At 44.3% G+C, this 15312-nt stretch overlaps 3 protein-coding genes across 4 annotated transcripts in view; 2 read left to right on the top strand and 1 right to left on the bottom strand.

The window, feature by feature from the left end:
• Nucleotides 1–733, top strand: part of MAN1 (LEM domain-containing inner nuclear membrane protein MAN1) — a 39119-nt gene extending 38386 nt beyond the window's left edge. The window contains exon 13 of the mRNA XM_037415378.2: nucleotides 437–733. Coding sequence (XP_037271275.2) covers nucleotides 437–588 — 152 coding nt within the window. The 3' untranslated portion in view covers nucleotides 589–733. The remainder of the gene's footprint in view (nucleotides 1–436) is intronic.
• Nucleotides 734–5350: 4617 nt separating this feature from the next.
• On the bottom strand, nucleotides 5351–10125 carry LOC119163390 (uncharacterized). 2 transcript variants are annotated; one of them, XM_037415376.2, is made up of 6 exons: nucleotides 9886–10125; nucleotides 8705–9168; nucleotides 7535–7843; nucleotides 6955–7071; nucleotides 6365–6501; nucleotides 5351–5914 (listed from the first exon to the last, which is right to left on the bottom strand). In XM_037415376.2, the coding sequence occupies exons 1-6, from the start codon at nucleotides 9985–9987 to the stop codon at nucleotides 5688–5690; spliced, it is 1356 nt and encodes a 451-aa protein (XP_037271273.2). In that variant the 5' UTR covers nucleotides 9988–10125; the 3' UTR covers nucleotides 5351–5687. The 2 variants fall into 2 exon arrangements, with proteins under 2 accessions (XP_037271273.2, XP_037271274.2); XM_037415377.2 differs by having other exon boundaries at nucleotides 7535–7819.
• An 863-nt stretch (nucleotides 10126–10988) lies between these two features.
• LOC119164830 (transmembrane protein 209) overlaps nucleotides 10989–15312 on the top strand; it is a 36019-nt gene continuing 31695 nt past the window's right edge. The window contains exons 1-3 of the mRNA XM_075873033.1: nucleotides 10989–11287; nucleotides 12005–12063; nucleotides 12128–12259. Of these exons, the coding sequence (XP_075729148.1) occupies nucleotides 11121–11287; nucleotides 12005–12063; nucleotides 12128–12259 (358 nt within the window). The 5' untranslated portion in view covers nucleotides 10989–11120. The remainder of the gene's footprint in view (nucleotides 11288–12004; nucleotides 12064–12127; nucleotides 12260–15312) is intronic.

Below are 15312 nucleotides of genomic sequence, written 5' to 3'. Positions count from 1 at the left end.
TATGAAGTTCAAAAGGGCTCATTCTTTTCTTCAAAACACAACCGAAACACAGCAATAAACAAAGCCACAGGTGCGTTCGCCACCTGTAAGTGCAAAGACTAGGCAAATTCGTGTACTACCCATCATTCCCATAGTCGCCGAACGATATGGTGCGCACCACGAGGCACAAATTATTTCAAAAGAGGTGATAGCGCCCTCCTCTCTAGTTCATTTTAGGAAACCGTACGGTGTGCACTGTGAAATGAAAACGATTTCGAAGGAGATGATAGCACCCTCACAATTTTTTGACTTTTACACATACTTCAGCCTTTTTTTTTTACTGCACATTAAATGCTGGTCCCCCTCATATTTTCACTCTCCGAATATTATAGTGCTGTGCATCTTTGGGAGATTAAGCTACATCATTTCATTTCTGTCATTTTCGAATTCTCTGCAGGGAACCTGATTACGGTGAAGTACCTGCGGCTGGAGCGATACCACGATCGCTTTCCGGAGGCACGATACTGCCAATCGTCGCTCCGGCCCAGCAACTCGTTGAGACTTTCAATGGACAGCAGCCCACCCAACCCCGAGGAGGACATGCTCTGAGGCACTTGGTGGCTTTTAGGATGATCGACTAATTATCACTCTCGCTTTATTGCGGGCTTTTGGCAAGTGGTCCAGCTCGCCCGAGTTCCCTGAAGCACTCAAAATTTAAGCTTGATTATAATAATAAAAAAAAAAACGAAAATAATTTACAGCTCAAGTTGAGCAGCGTCTCATTTTTTCTAGGGTGCAGGTGTGAAGAATGGTGGGTGTTTGATTCTTGTGCACTTTCTGCATAGTAGCAATAAACTGTAGAGTGCATGAATGTGTACAGTGCATGAAAAAAACAGTCGCGAAGGTGGCATTTGCCGACAAACTGGATGCGGAAACAGCATCACATGCTGTAAATTTCATTCCAGCCACTGCTATAAGAAAGTGTTATTCATTCCAGCTTTTTTTGTTCTTGTACTCCATGCTTCAGCCTCATGTTTCGTTTGGTTGCAACATCATGGTCAGGCTATTTACAGGTGCTGCAGCACAAAAATACTAACACATGGGTACTTTAAAAAGCCTTTCTACCTTTGGCCTTTCAGTCCAACATTGCAATCCTTCCCAACTGCATGAAAATTTTATGTTAAGGGGCCTTCATAATATTAGACTGCATTTTTATGCTGAGCCTTTGGAATGGTCACATTTTAAAAGGTGCAGAGGTTTAGAACAGCTGGTCAATAGTATGGAACTCACAGTGCAACATTTTCAAATTCCTAAAGAAATAAGAGGTAGTGCAATAAACTATGGTAGTCACTGGTTGGCTACTGTTAATACTATTAAAAAAAAGAATTACATGTTTTACAAAAGGGTTGGCAAGTCTGACTGGCTTTTCCTGCCTAAGTGACTGTGAGAAAACAGAAATTTGGAAATATCTGCGATCCCAGTGGTTGTCATTTGAACTTGAGGGATATGCGAACCAACAAGTTTAAACTGTGTCTATTGGAACTGTAAAAGTGTGAACAGGGTGTTCTAAGTAAAAAATCTGGCTTTCATATAATCAGGTCTTTGTAAGTCATAGTCTAAGCATGGGAGGAGACGACCCAGATAGTCTCGCCTTTAGTTGAAGTTTTCTCTCGTAAGAAAGCTAAAGCCAGTTCGACATCTTTGCAGTCCAAGTGAGCAGTGGAGCTGCCAAGCAAGCCTCACCTTTTGGCGAGCGCAGATTGAGCTGTTCCTCAGATACTTGGCACAGCCTACTCCAGGGGATAGGTCATTAATCGGAGCGTGTTTTACAAGAAATTAATTAGCTTGCTGAAGGAAAAGGTTAAAGAAAGATTTAGTTCTTTCATCCTTGTTGATTTTATCCTTTCACCCCCACTTTCTCAGCCCTGCATGTTTATTTATTTTGTTCTTCTACTTCTTTCTTTTCTTATCTGTTTCTATACTATTGCCCTCTCTTGTCTTTCTATCAGTCTAACCCTTACATTTACCATATTTTCGCACGCATAACCTGCCCCTGCATATTATTTGCACCCCCACTTTCAGCTAGTCGAGAAAGAAAAAAAAAATCCTCCCGTATTTCCTGCACATTTGATATACCAAAAAGGCTGTACAAAAGCTACTGCTCAAGCAGTAGAGAGCCCTTGTCGCTTCATAAAGTAGTGCAGCCATCCGCGGCTTGCACAGAATCCATAAGGTAGGCCTTGCTTCCTCGACAGTCACTCCGCTTTGCTATTCCTGAATTCCTTGACGATGATCTTGAGCTTTTGCTGTGCAGTGAAGGACTTCCGCCGAACACTACTCATGGTGACAGAACAGAACGAGCTAGGCTTGGCCAACAGGTCCAGATGTGGAGAACTAGTGTTATCGAGGTAAAGATAGCAGATGACTGAGGCACCAAACACATTTCGTGAAACGGGAAGAGCAGAAGAGCAGGAAGAACAGCGCGATGTGCCAAGGGGCTGCCAGAAGCAGCACACTAAACCTTTTAAGATGTGCACAAGGGGTGGTATACAAGACGCCCCTAAGCTACGGCAAGTCCTACTAAACCTTTTGGGCGATGCGCACAAGGGGTGGTATACAAGACGCCCCTAAGCTACGGCAAGTCCTACTAAACCTTTTAGGCGATGCGCACAAGGGGTGGTATACAAGACACCCCTAAGCTGCGGCAAGTCCTACATCGGACAAACGGAACGTTGGATCAGTGATAGATTGAGGGAGCATGCCAATAGCTTAATCAAAAGTGATGATGCACGTCTTCCTGCGTACTGTAGAGCGTGCGGATGTGAGCCATGCTTTGAGCAAACGGTGATTCTTGGTAAGAGTAGCAAACAAACAGCTAGAGAGCTCTGGGAAGCTTTTTTTATCAAAAAGAAAGGGCTTGATTGTATCAATGAAACATTTATGATGTTGCATTCCACAGAAATGCGGTTTTCGATAGCTTATTGTCTTGACTATGTCCCTGTACGTCATTTGTTGGCTGTGCACGCATGCGCAGTCTTCTTTTTTCCTGTGTATTTCTTAGATTGTCGTTAAACAGTTGGTAGTTGGCGCTGTTCTTTCTTCTTTTCTGCTCTTCCCATTTCACAAAATGTTTTTTGCACCTCAGTTATCTGCACCATGTAAGCACCAAGTCACCCAAAAACAAGTGCTTTTGGAAGTAAAGAGAGTTCACCAGCGCCGACAACTTTACTTGACAGCACCGTGGAAGCAATAGAAGTGAAATGCATGTCTGCTACCTCGAATTTACTGATATCTGATTTGCCGTGCTGAAATAAATACTGCTTTATTTATTATGGAACTCAAAACGGTTGTGGGAAGATGTAAATAAGATACGGGTATTGTTTACTTTGCAAAAATTCCTTTCCTTTCTATTTCTTAGACAGCACTACCTTTTCGGCAAGCCTTCTTGCAAGGTAAACATGGCGTCCATAGCGTCCGTGACGTAGGGGCACCTGGAGGGTGGCGAAGTCACTGTGCGGCCGCAAACGTCTAAAAACATACTTGTGATGTAACAGTAAGGTTTACACTGAACAAACGAGTTGTCTATCCCCAAATGTTTCTCTAATAGCTTCAGCTATGCAAGGAAGCAATACCAAAATCGACCACAAGCTGTAGTGCTTCTTGCGGAGCAACACGAATTTGCAGAAACCACTTCCATAGCGTTCGCTACATTGTCAAGAGGCTTAACTGCACAACACACAATGCTGTGAAGCAGCAATACAGAAAAAAACTCAGCGCATTATTCGTACCCTCACTTGCGCCCTGAAATTTTTAGGTTTTTGGTGTGGGTTATACATGCAAAAATATGGTAATTTCCCTTCGCACCCTTTGCTATGCTATGATTTACCTTTTCACTTCCTCATCAACCGAACGTCAGCCTTCCTCAGTCATGCTTCCCTTTCCCCCCGCCTTGCCATACTGCTATGTTATGCATGGTCATGCTATGCTAGGAGCTGTTTGGCGTATACCTGTTTCTGTTGGTCATGTAAACTAGCGGAATGAGAAGCCTAAACAGCTTTGCTATTTCGTACTAAGTTGAGAAAGACCCCATTGCATACTGTTAGAGATAAGCAGGGCAACATTAACAATTTGTAATGATGTAGTGAAGGTAGTTGAGTACTTCTACTCGGAACAAAAGAGCCCCAATGCTAATCGTCTTCCTCCAAGTTGAAGCAATATCAACCACCAAGTGTAACTATCGATTAAGTTAGAAATACCAAGTGTAACTATCGATTAGGTTAGAAAGGCCCGACAGCACATGTCCCACAGTAAAGCAGCTGAGAAAAAAAAGCATAACCGATTTGATTAAAGGGCCACTCACCAGGCCCCATAACAAATTTTAGTTAGACAGTGGAAGTTGTGTGACTGTTGCGGAGCATTATGCCATAAAATTTTTTTCAATCGGTTCATTACCAACTGAGAAAACTGTTTTTTTGAACCGGCGCGAAACGAGGACGAGAGGAGGGGAACCCTTGCCGCGGCCCGGTGCTCGAAACCATTGCCGCGGCCGGTGTAGCCTTCACAAGCCAAATCTCTTCGCTATCCTCTCTGGCATCCGACCAAGAGGTCATGTGCGTATGACATGCCCAAGCGAGCCCAACCCCAGAGCACGTTAGCGGTGTTTTTCTTTGTTGTTGTTGTTGTTGACCAGCGTTTTTTTTTGGTCTACTGCCTGTTTCTGTAGGTTGGTTTGGAAACGCTGGCTTAGCTGCGGTTGAATAGATGAGCACAATGAGTGTGCGAACGCGTGGGAGCGTAACCTTTGCTTCCACGGCTGTCGTCTGCTCGGTGCGCTGACCGCGGGGACACGTACGCATGCAAAACGCTAGCACATTAGCCCCCCAACTCCTTGCAATTCATTAGAAAAAAATTGAAAAAAAAAAAAAATTTACCATCTTGAAATTTTACCCGTGAACGCCTTATCTACGCATTGCACTTGTCAGCTCAAATTTGTCAAACCTGGTGATCGGCCACACCCCGAGCAAGCGCCCCCCTCCCTTCCTTCTTCGGGAATACGCGGCCTGTTCTCTTCCACAATTTTCACTATTTCATTCAGTTTTTATTTGCCCCATGATGGCAAACGAAAACTTTAATGCTCGCATATTCAATAAAGCATTCAATTACAAGCACGGGAGTGCATTGTTCATTTTTTGCGGTTCTTCTGCTGCCATTTTGAATTTTTATCCCTGACTGAGCAAGGGCCCCACTACAAATCTTGTCGAATCATTCTTCTCCGTAGGGGTGGGTGGGTGCTTGCTTGGGATTTTATGGTATATGCAAGAAACTTGCATTCCCATACATGTCTTTTTAAGAGTTTGAATGTACCAGTGAGTGAGAAGAATGTCAATATATTTATTATAATATACAAAGAGGGAGACGTTCACTGTTAAATATTCATCTTTTATGTTTGTGCATTTCATAAGAACCGACTACAAGTACTGTAGTTTGTCTTATTCGCATCTTGCAGGCGGTGTGACTGTGCTTTTGTAGTGACAGCAAGTTTTTTTTTGTAATTAGCCAAGCACTGTAGATCTTCTGTATAATAGCATGCCCCAAAGGCTTCTGTATAATAGCATGCCCCAATACTGCTTTATGAAGCAGGTTTTCCCTAGCAGTAGATTTTTCTGCCCATTAACCAACAAATTTACGAAGTTAAATGGCATTCCTGACTACAAGATCACAATACGTGGCCGGCCTTGCGAAACATTAACATTTGTCCGTTGATGTTGAAGTAGGGAGTCATACTGGGCTCGCACTGTTTGGGAAGCATTTGATGCAGCTGCTATGGTGGCTACAGTAGTTGTATTGCCACCAACAGCTATGCTGGACGAAGACCGCACGTTCTCTTTTGGGCTTGCAGTCTTGGTGGATTGGTTTGCTTGCGTGTGGTCATGCTCTGAAATGAAAGCAAATGGTTCTCATTACTGACCACTTGAAGTTTTGAGCGAAGTCATAATGAGAGAGAATTAGCAGCACTGCCTAGGCACTCTAAATTTATACGATTTTAGTAAGGTTACCATCTCATGGTTGCATCAAGGTGTTACAATGAAAGGCCTTCAGTTGCAATCACCATTAGCTACCACAAACTCAAAAGTGACCTCAGCAATATGAAATGTAAGTGTTGTGTGTCACTCCTTGAAAAATGACCACTGAGCAAGCGTGATTTTTGTTAATGCTGCACATTTGTACTGGCTTAGTACACTAGATTGCTGAGCCCCTCTGCAGTGCAAGTGCTCCCAAGTGATAGGATGGCTTCTGTAAGAAGCTGCTGTGCACTAAGATACCACTTCCAACAATTCACTAAATCCTGTCTTTGGCCTCGAGCATGTTGTAAAAAAAAACTCACCTGCAGGTACAGAGAAAGAGTATATCGTGATGCAAAAGCAGGCTACCATTACAATGGTTAGCAGTGCAGCCACAACAATGAAGCGAGACTTTGGGATGGAGATGATCTCTTGGTGGCCTGGTTTTGAATGCACCACACTGCAGAGGAAAACACAATTTTTTTTTACTGTTATCTGCATACCAAACCTTGCTAAACAATCTGTGCACTTTGCAATTGTGTTTATCACATAAGTGTTGTGGCAAAAGTGGTGAAGCCAGTATGCACTGCACCTATATTTTCGTTCCAATAAATTTGTTTGCTAACAAACAATTAACAACAAACTGCAGAAATTGCATGAATTGTTGCTCATGATGATGCTGTTGGGCAAATCATGCTGCTATGCTATCTGTTGCTTTAGCACAAAACCTAAAAGATTTGTTTTCTACCAAGGAGGCTTATTGTGCCCACAATGTTTTTTGCGACATGGGAGTGCACTAACTCATGTGCTTCCCCAATTCAGCTGATCAAACGGCTTTCTCCTGAGCTTGCCTCCACAGAGAGATGTCAATCCAACTAGCCTCAGTTAATCCAGAAGCAAATGCATACATTACCTAACCATAGAGCTGTCACGCTGCAGGCTTCGCTCCGATATGGATCGATGCGTTGTGCATGAGTGATTTACCGTCATGAGGACTTCTATGCTTGTAGGGAAGGTGCTAGGAAAGTGGCTGCAGGAGAGACAGAAAAGCTCATGACAAGCACTTGCATCATATCAGTTATATATCAAACAAAAACGGAGCGAGAAATATTTTTCATTCCATCTTCATTTTAGTGAGAAATATTTGGCATTTTGTATTCGAAAAAAAACAAAACATGTGCTTGTGTTCAGTAGTATTCATCTTTTTTGGTCATTGTTTTAAAGGTTATTTGCAGCTGACAATACTTAACTTGAAGGACTTTTACTGAACTAGCAGGGGCCACATTTCTGTCTTATCATATTATAAACAAGAATATAACAAGGTAAATAAAATATAGAAGGTTCCTCACCAAATCTTTGATATAACAAAAATGTGCTATATCGAATGCAACTTGGTTAAAAAAAATTGTTCGATTGAAGCATATGTACAGAGTCCCCTAATGTTAGGAAAGCGCATTTCAAAAGCAGGTGAATTGTCAGTGGAAGAAACTTGCCTTCGGCTGCATTGAGCTGCCTCTTTCATGCAGCAGATTTCGTTGTGTTTGTGGGCATGTGTCTTGCTGTCATCATCCTTGTGGACTTTGATGTCTTTGTCCTTGTTTGCCCTGCCCTCTTTGTCCTTGACTTTCATGGAGATCTTGCAGTTGCCCGAACAGAGCTGGCCAAGCAGGGCATCCAGTGACTGAACACCCATAGCTCTGGCAGGGCTCTGGGTGAGAGCCCTGGACGGTGAGTGGCCAGAGGCCGCCTCTTGGTTGTGGCACCCTGGGAAGGCCAGCCTGCAAGAACAGTGTTTGCCACATCTGCAAATATGAGCGTACTAAGCAGACTTTCAAACTTTAACAGCTCAACAGAAACCATTAAGGGATGACTGCCAAGCTTTCTAGCTAAACTACTGAGATGTGCTACTGGAAGCACTCATTACATGATTGATTTGTGGTGTTTAACGTCCCAAAACCACCATATGATAATGAGAGACGCCATAGTGGAGGGCTCCGGGAATTTCGACCACCTAGGGTTCTTTAACGTGCACCCAAATCTGAGTGCACGGGCCTACAACATTACCACATTCATCGAAAATGCAGCCGCTGCAGCCGGGATTCGATCCCACGACCTGCGGGTCAGCAGCAGAGTAAATTAGCCACTAGACCACCGCAGCGGGGCCACTCATTACTTAATTAGCTGTGCTGTTTTGTTATATGAGTATCCTCATTCATGAATCGACTCATTGGACTGATCCAGGTTCGGATCGAGTCGCGAGTATGAGTGAGTCTGAGTGACTATATTGTTTGGCGAGTTTGAGTTCTAGTAAGTATCGCTGAGAAAAATTTTAGCAAGTCTGAGTACAAGTAAATCCAGTTTAGGAAAACTTTGGCGAGTTGCAGAAAGAGTTTCAAAGATAAGGCATCACAAGTGTGCCTGGTGGGCTATGGATGGACCCTCATATGTGCAATGAAAGCATGATCACAATATTGATGCTTGTTGCTATGAATATGGCGTGCATTATTTAGCAAAGATTCATGTTTCATATGTACAATGTTTTGGCAAAAAAGACGCGAGGTTCTTTTATATATATACTGTCATGCGTGGCATAATTGCAAAATGCTTCAACCACTGAGCTGTACGTACACTTAGCCTCACTACAGCCTCTGGAGCATACGTACCGGGCTCTTTCGGCTGGACACAATGACCGTGTTTTGTTGGGTAGCTGCATGGGCTGACATGATGCGGGTCTGGGTGGCAAGGCGGGCACCTCAGATTTGTCTGCACGTTCGGCTTGCTGATGGGCCACAGTGTGGCCCTGCTGTCTGGCCCTGGTGCTCAGGTCTTCCTCTGGCAGGGATATGCGCACCCGCGGGCCATAGGTCCCACTGGCTGCTGTCGGCTTGTGCGGCTGCACAGACGTTGTGGAGGAAGGGCACTTCTTGGACTCGCAGTTGCTGCTGCTTTTGTTGGGTTTCGCCAATGACTTGGGCGCTCCCCCTGAGCCATTAGTGCTGACTGCCCCAGGTTGTCGGCTGCCCCGCACCTGCTGCTGCTGCTGTGAATGGCTTTCGTGACTGGCATCATACTCGGCATCCAGCAGCCCAGCTTCATCGTCTTTGCTTCGCCGTCGGCCGCGGTACCACTGCACTCGATAGCGGCCACATTTTAGATAGCGATAACTGATACTCCAATTGGAATAAAACTTTACAGTCACTTTGCATACAGTGCACTGCTACCCACATTGCACAGATCGCGCACGAAACGGCGCACAAAAAGTGGCTAGGTCATGGTGGACGACCATTGTTTTCTGGTGGGAAGATCGGAGCGGAGTGAACTGGGGTCATGAACGCAGTCCAGGAGACACTGTGGGAATTGTTGCAGCGCGGCTGTTAACATTCTGATGTAAAATCGTCTCGAGGGAGCTGCAGAGAACGGCCATAGTAGTGGGAATGAGGAAGAAATAAAAGGGGAGGGAGGTTAATGCATAGTTTAGCGATGACGAGTGGAGGAGGGAGCAAGTGGAGATTGCAGACATTGTTAAAGAAGGGTATACCTACTCCGTTGATCTTTATTTTCGCACCACTAGTGCGCCGCTGCTTTGTGTGTATGTGTGTGTGTGGGGGGGGGGGGGGGTGCGACTAAGCTCTCTATATTTCACGATTCGTGCGGCGCATTAAAATCGCCTGCGCTCGCATATGCTCGCATATGAAATGAACAATCCAGCAATATGAAACCAATCTTTCACACAACGCCCCATTATGAACTCTAAAAATAACTACGATCACTAAGCTCTGGAAAAGAAATAGCAGCAATGCAGGAGTATCGCCCGTGTCTTCAGGAGCTCTGATCGTATGCGTACCTTGCTGAGAGGATTCCTGAAGAGGTGTTCTTCGCCGGCGTTTTCGCTGCGGCACTCAACGCTGCGACAGCGCCGAGAATGTCCCCTGCGAGGCTCCTTCATGTTACAAGCGGCTTTGCGCGTTTTAGATCACTATCATGACAGCGGGCAACTCCGCAAGCCCAGCAGTTTCTACGCCAGAGCGTAGCTTCTGGCTATGCCGGAATCGCCCCTTGAAGCAGACCGCGCGCGACAAGGTTGTTGTTGTTGTTGTTGCCCCTTCGCACTGGCACATACCCACTATGGGGGATTGGCCATGAAATCTAGAAGTATCCTATATGAGATATATTAAAAGGTTTATCCTTAATGAAAAAACTAATGATGTAATAGAAAAAAATAATTAACTAAAAAGGAATATTAAACTAAACAAATAATTGAAGATTGAATCAAGAAGAGAAAAGGTGAGGTAATACTACAGTGGAAGACAGAAATTTTGAGTAGACCAGACAATCGAGCTTATCTCACCCGGTCACAATCAAATGAATATGCAAATTTCATTCAAAATTAGACAAGTGTCTTCAGAAATATATTTAAGCAGGCATTATTATGACATGCGCTTTGATTCTCGAATGAAATTGCATACAGCATCGAATACGCTCCTGTGGCAATGTCCCAAGCTAAAGGCACCGAAACTTAGAACATTATCTGCAGTTAAATTTAAACCTACTGCTTGAAACGGAACAATTTTAATTGTTCCGTTTCAAGCGACAAGGTTCGCGTTTCGGTTTCGTTGTCTTCTAATAAAAGGCGCCGGCAGCGCCTTGTCAACGATGGAGGAATGTACTTCCTACAAGCTGGAACTTAACAAAGCAATTCGTGCTTTTAGTTTTCTTAACTGAAACGAACGCACAAGTCAAGTTATTCGGGATATTGCACAAAAAAAAAAAAAGCTGCATATCAAACATAAGTTTTGTTTTGTTGATTCCTTTGTACATTGTCGTGTAAATGACGAGCTGATGCCATGAGATGCCTTTATTTATAAGAGCACATGGATTTTCATACAAAACTTTATGTGAGAGCATTAGAAAATATTGTTTGCGGCAGCTTGGACAAACGCATCGCAGTAAGCATCAACATTAGCGGCATTTGCCGAAGTAGCCGAAGCGTGTTTGTGAGGTTGAAAGCTAGCAGGACTATGAAAACAATTTTGTGGAACTCTCTCGTTTAGGCGGAACGCATTGCAGATAGCTGCGAACATGAGTAACAATCAGGGGAACCTCAGTGGTCGGTTTTCTTCGAGCAATGGCCGAATGCCGGTGGTCGACGACATATTTGCCAAAAGAGCCAGGATGGAACGTGTGAAGCCAGCATTGAAACAGGCGACTGTCAACTCTCTCCTCGCTTTGGCCGTGCTCATCGATCTGTGCGTCTACTTTTCTATATGTTTGTACTGCAATTCCGTCCGTTACGCTTGTCAGGTGGCACTTAATGGCCGTTCATCGTGCTGCTTCTCGCTCGATGTTTCGCTTGGTTTTGATCGAGGCAAGGTTCTGTTTGGCGTTGCATAAGTCAGTTAGTTGCCAGACTTTGGCAACTCATGGGTGATCGACACCCATGATTTCATTTGAAGGATGAAACCAAGCACGCTACTAGGATCAACACAATGATCCCACTATAGCACAAATAACGCTGAAGTCTTTAATGCAAATAAAGGCAGAACACCCATGCTGGCGGGTAAATTTTCTTTCTACCAGGGCCCTAGCTCTAACCAGCGAGTCCACCAATGTTCTCTTGCAGCTGACAATTTAGGCAGCCAGAATATTTCCCGTGAGAGCAAGCCCACAGTGATATATAGCCTATGAAAATTAAGTTCTATATCGTATTTACTTTCTAAGTAAGTTTCCTTTAGCGTATACATAATACAACATAAATTCTTCAAGACTGTTTTGTTCAAAGAGTGATGTATAAAAGAAAACCCGTAAGCATATTCAGTTGCGAAATGTAGACTCAGCGTCGCAGAAATAACCCTCGGAGCTGGTGCTACATTGATAGGATGGCACCGTAGCCGTGATTGGTTGTGTAATTGTTTAATTTTACGAACAGTGTTAGTTGAGTTGACTTTACTGTTTTGTTCCGGCAGGCGCCTAGGATCGGTGATGAGGTTTTTTGAAGAAGAGTGGTTAGTGCTTTGGTACATTGGTAAGTTGATCTACTTAAAATGCTATTTTGGTGCTAACCATTCCCGCTTTATTTTGTTATGCAGAGTGTACCTTGGGTGCACTGCTTTGTTGCAACGCCCTTGTGTACATTGCTTCATACATGTGGACTCACTTTTGGGAGCAGCCAGTGCCCATCACTCCCAAGCAGATGAAGTTGTTCCGCATATCTGAAAAGGGTAAGCCTGTAGCATTTCCCTAGATGTTAGGTAACAGTAAAGCGCAGACTCTGATGTGCAGTGGTCAACACACATGCCTAGAATGACGGAGCATTGAACTCAGAACTGCAAAAGTGATATCTGCTGTCGTAAATACTACACACCTAATCATGGGCCGTGCCATCAATGCGCCCGCCTTGAATTTTTTATCCTTGCTTGTCACCGCGTATGCAATTGCTTTGACCATCGAAAGCACTCTGAATGGCTCAGCACACACAAAAAAGCAAAAAACGAAATGAACTGCTGTTATGACATGATACCATGAACAAAGAATGAGCTCATAGTATAAAACGCACCGACCAGGTGATTGAACTTTTTTTTTCTGTTCTATACAGTTGACAGCACTTCTGTCTGCCAAAGCAGTTGTCGTGGCCACGTCAATAAACAAGAACAAAAACGGCAAAGCAGGAACATTACTGACTTTGTGCATGCTCAGACGTGGCCTGCTTTGAACTCCAGAGGTCGCTTGTGCTGTTGTGAGCGTGAGGCTCCATCGTTTTAGGGCACGCGTGTTGACCACTGTACCTGGTCAGAACTGGTACAAGATGACTGTGTTTCCTGCTTGCTCAGTATCATTCAGTCATTTACCACTCATTAGCATTGCCACATTCCCTCCTCAAGATTTGTTATCGTCCCGTCTCACTGTCACTAATTCTCAGCGCAAAACGTGCTTGCAGTGTTCGAGAAGCTTCAGAATTGCAGTAAATCACTTTGTTAAGATTACGCCTATTTCATGAACATTACAGATTATTCTGGAAGCTACGTGGATGCTAGTGATAACGCTAGAATATTCGATGGCACGTGTACAAATGCTGACACACTTCGCCGCTATCAGTGCCGGTATGCTACTGTAATCTGACTTTTCGTTTACTGGCCACAAGTTCGGCCCAAATAAACAGTTTGACCCGAACATCCAGTCTGCTCCCTTCATCCACGTCACGACCCCGTGACAATATGTACGGATGGGCTAATTGGTGAGCCATGATTTTTGAAGAAGCGGTGCACAGAAGGACACTACTCTTTGTGGGTGGCACTCATCATCATCAGCCTGACTGTACCCTCTGCAGGGCAAAGGCCTCTCCCATGATCCGCCAATCAACCAGATATTGTGCTTTCTGCTGCTGCATTATACCTGTAAATTTTTTAATCTCATAGACCCACCTGACTTTCTGCTTTCTGTCTTCCGCTCGTGTGTTGGCCTTCTGTAGGTATCCAGTTTCCTAATGACCTGCGGTTATTCTGCCTTCGGTGGCAGTATAACCGCTCGTTGAACTATAACTATACGATCGACACTTAGATTCGTATCATACAAAATTATTGGTTCACATTGTTGGTTAATGGTGAATGAAGCCATTGAAGTGTAAAATAAATACAAGCATGATTGAGGAACACAAGACCAAACACCACGTCCTCGGTGTCTAGTTTTGTGCTTTTACTTGAATTTATTTTTGCATTGCATTACAATACAGTAAACTCTCATTAAACGAAACCTGAAGTGAGGGGACCGGGTAAATGTGTTCTATTTAACAGGACTTACAATGACTGAGAGGTGAAGCGAGTTGCAGCATTCAAGTATGAAACCAATCATATAACAGGAACTTGTTCCATTTAAGCAGCAGTTATGTCTAACAGATTTACGTTTACTGAGAGTCTTAGATACTTTCAAATTATAAGAAGTGCTAATGCGCCCCGCCGTGGTGGTCTAGTGGCTAAGGTACTCGGCTGCTGACCCGCAGGTCGCGGGTTCGATTCCCGGCTGCGGCGGCTGCATTTACGATGGAGGCGGAAATGTTGTAGGCCCGTGTACTCAGATTTGGGTGCACGTTAAAGAACCCCAGGTGGTCAAAATTTCCGGAGCCCTCCACTACGGCGTCTCTCATAATCAAATGGTGGTTTTGGGACGTTAAACCCCACAAATCAATCAAATCAATCAAGAAGTGCTAATGCAATTTTCCTAAGCTTCTTGACGTAATGCTTTTATGTGGTCAAGAGAATATGGTCTCTCAAATTTGTTCATGGGCTGCCCCTTACTTCTTCGACTTAGCTAGTACAAATTTTCACCTTGTTCGACCAATATGACATGACTAACATGCAGTTTTAGTTTCAGGAGCATTGCTTCTAAAGAACGTTTGAAATTGATCTTTGTTAAGACTTAGGTATAGGTTCATCTGGCAGTCTGTGCGATTCTCAGAAGTTTGTGATGGTCCCACAGCCCGAAAGTGAAGGTTTTTTTTTTCTTTCATATTTCTACGGAGTTGACATCTGCTGTGTTACTCCTATGTCAAAGTGGTACTGCTGTTTACTACAGTGCTCTACTCAAACTTCAATGATGATTGAAGTATCAGGTCCGACATGCTATCATCTCAGAGTGCAGTCACACTGATAGGTTGCATTGGTTGAAAAGCATGTTTTAGTAAAATGGCTTTCCGGCTGATTCTCCAGCTTTGCAGCTACAGTCTCAAAGGTGCTGAGCCTATGAGATCACAGGGCTATGGCACTGCAGTAGCTGTGGCAATATGCTGAAGGTCATTTTTTAACGCAATAGCGTTAAAGAGCTCATTTCGCAGAAGTTCCTGTGTCGGCGTTGTTGGTTATGAGGGAAAAATCATCTTCTTTGCTTGACCAAAAAATAGAGAAACATGGAAATAAAATAAATAATAAAAAATCACAGCATATCTACAGAGTGAATGATGATGAGTGGGGCGAAGTATCCGTCGTATACCCATGCGTTCATCTGTCTGGCGACAAGCATGAGCTGCCGCGGCCCTCAGCTGCGCTTCGTCCATGCCCACCATCGAGGCGATGAGCACGAGCCGCTGCAGTGCCGCTGCTCTGCTTCATGCATGCCCCCGATCCGCCACATACAGCGGCGATCCAGGAGACGGAGAGAGGCACTTGTTCCCCGCGCACCCAGGCACAGCCCGCGCAGCAGCCAATCGGAGTGTAGCAGTACAGCGCCATCTAAAATATCCTCACTCAACTGCAGTTTGTATGTATGTTTTTGAGATAGTGCC

Source organism: Rhipicephalus microplus, chromosome 9 (genome assembly GCF_043290135.1).
Source record: "Rhipicephalus microplus isolate Deutch F79 chromosome 9, USDA_Rmic, whole genome shotgun sequence".
NCBI classification, from domain to species: Eukaryota; Metazoa; Arthropoda; class Arachnida; order Ixodida; family Ixodidae; genus Rhipicephalus; species Rhipicephalus microplus.
The sequence above is the reverse complement of the archived record's forward strand: the minus strand, read 5'-3'. Positions and strand labels throughout refer to the sequence as shown.

Coding starts and splice junctions, on each gene's coding strand:
- LOC119163390 (XM_037415376.2), bottom strand. CDS start 9,987: ATGAAGGAGCCTCGCAGGGGACATTCTCGGCGCTGTCGCAGCGTTGAG. Junction 9,169..9,885: donor TCAGGAATCCTCTCAGCAAG/GTACGCATACGA, acceptor TATCGAGTGCAG/TGGTACCGCGGCCGACGGCG. Junction 5,915..6,364: donor CTCTTTCTCTGTACCTGCAG/GTGAGTTTTTTT, acceptor CTTTCATTTCAG/AGCATGACCACACGCAAGCA.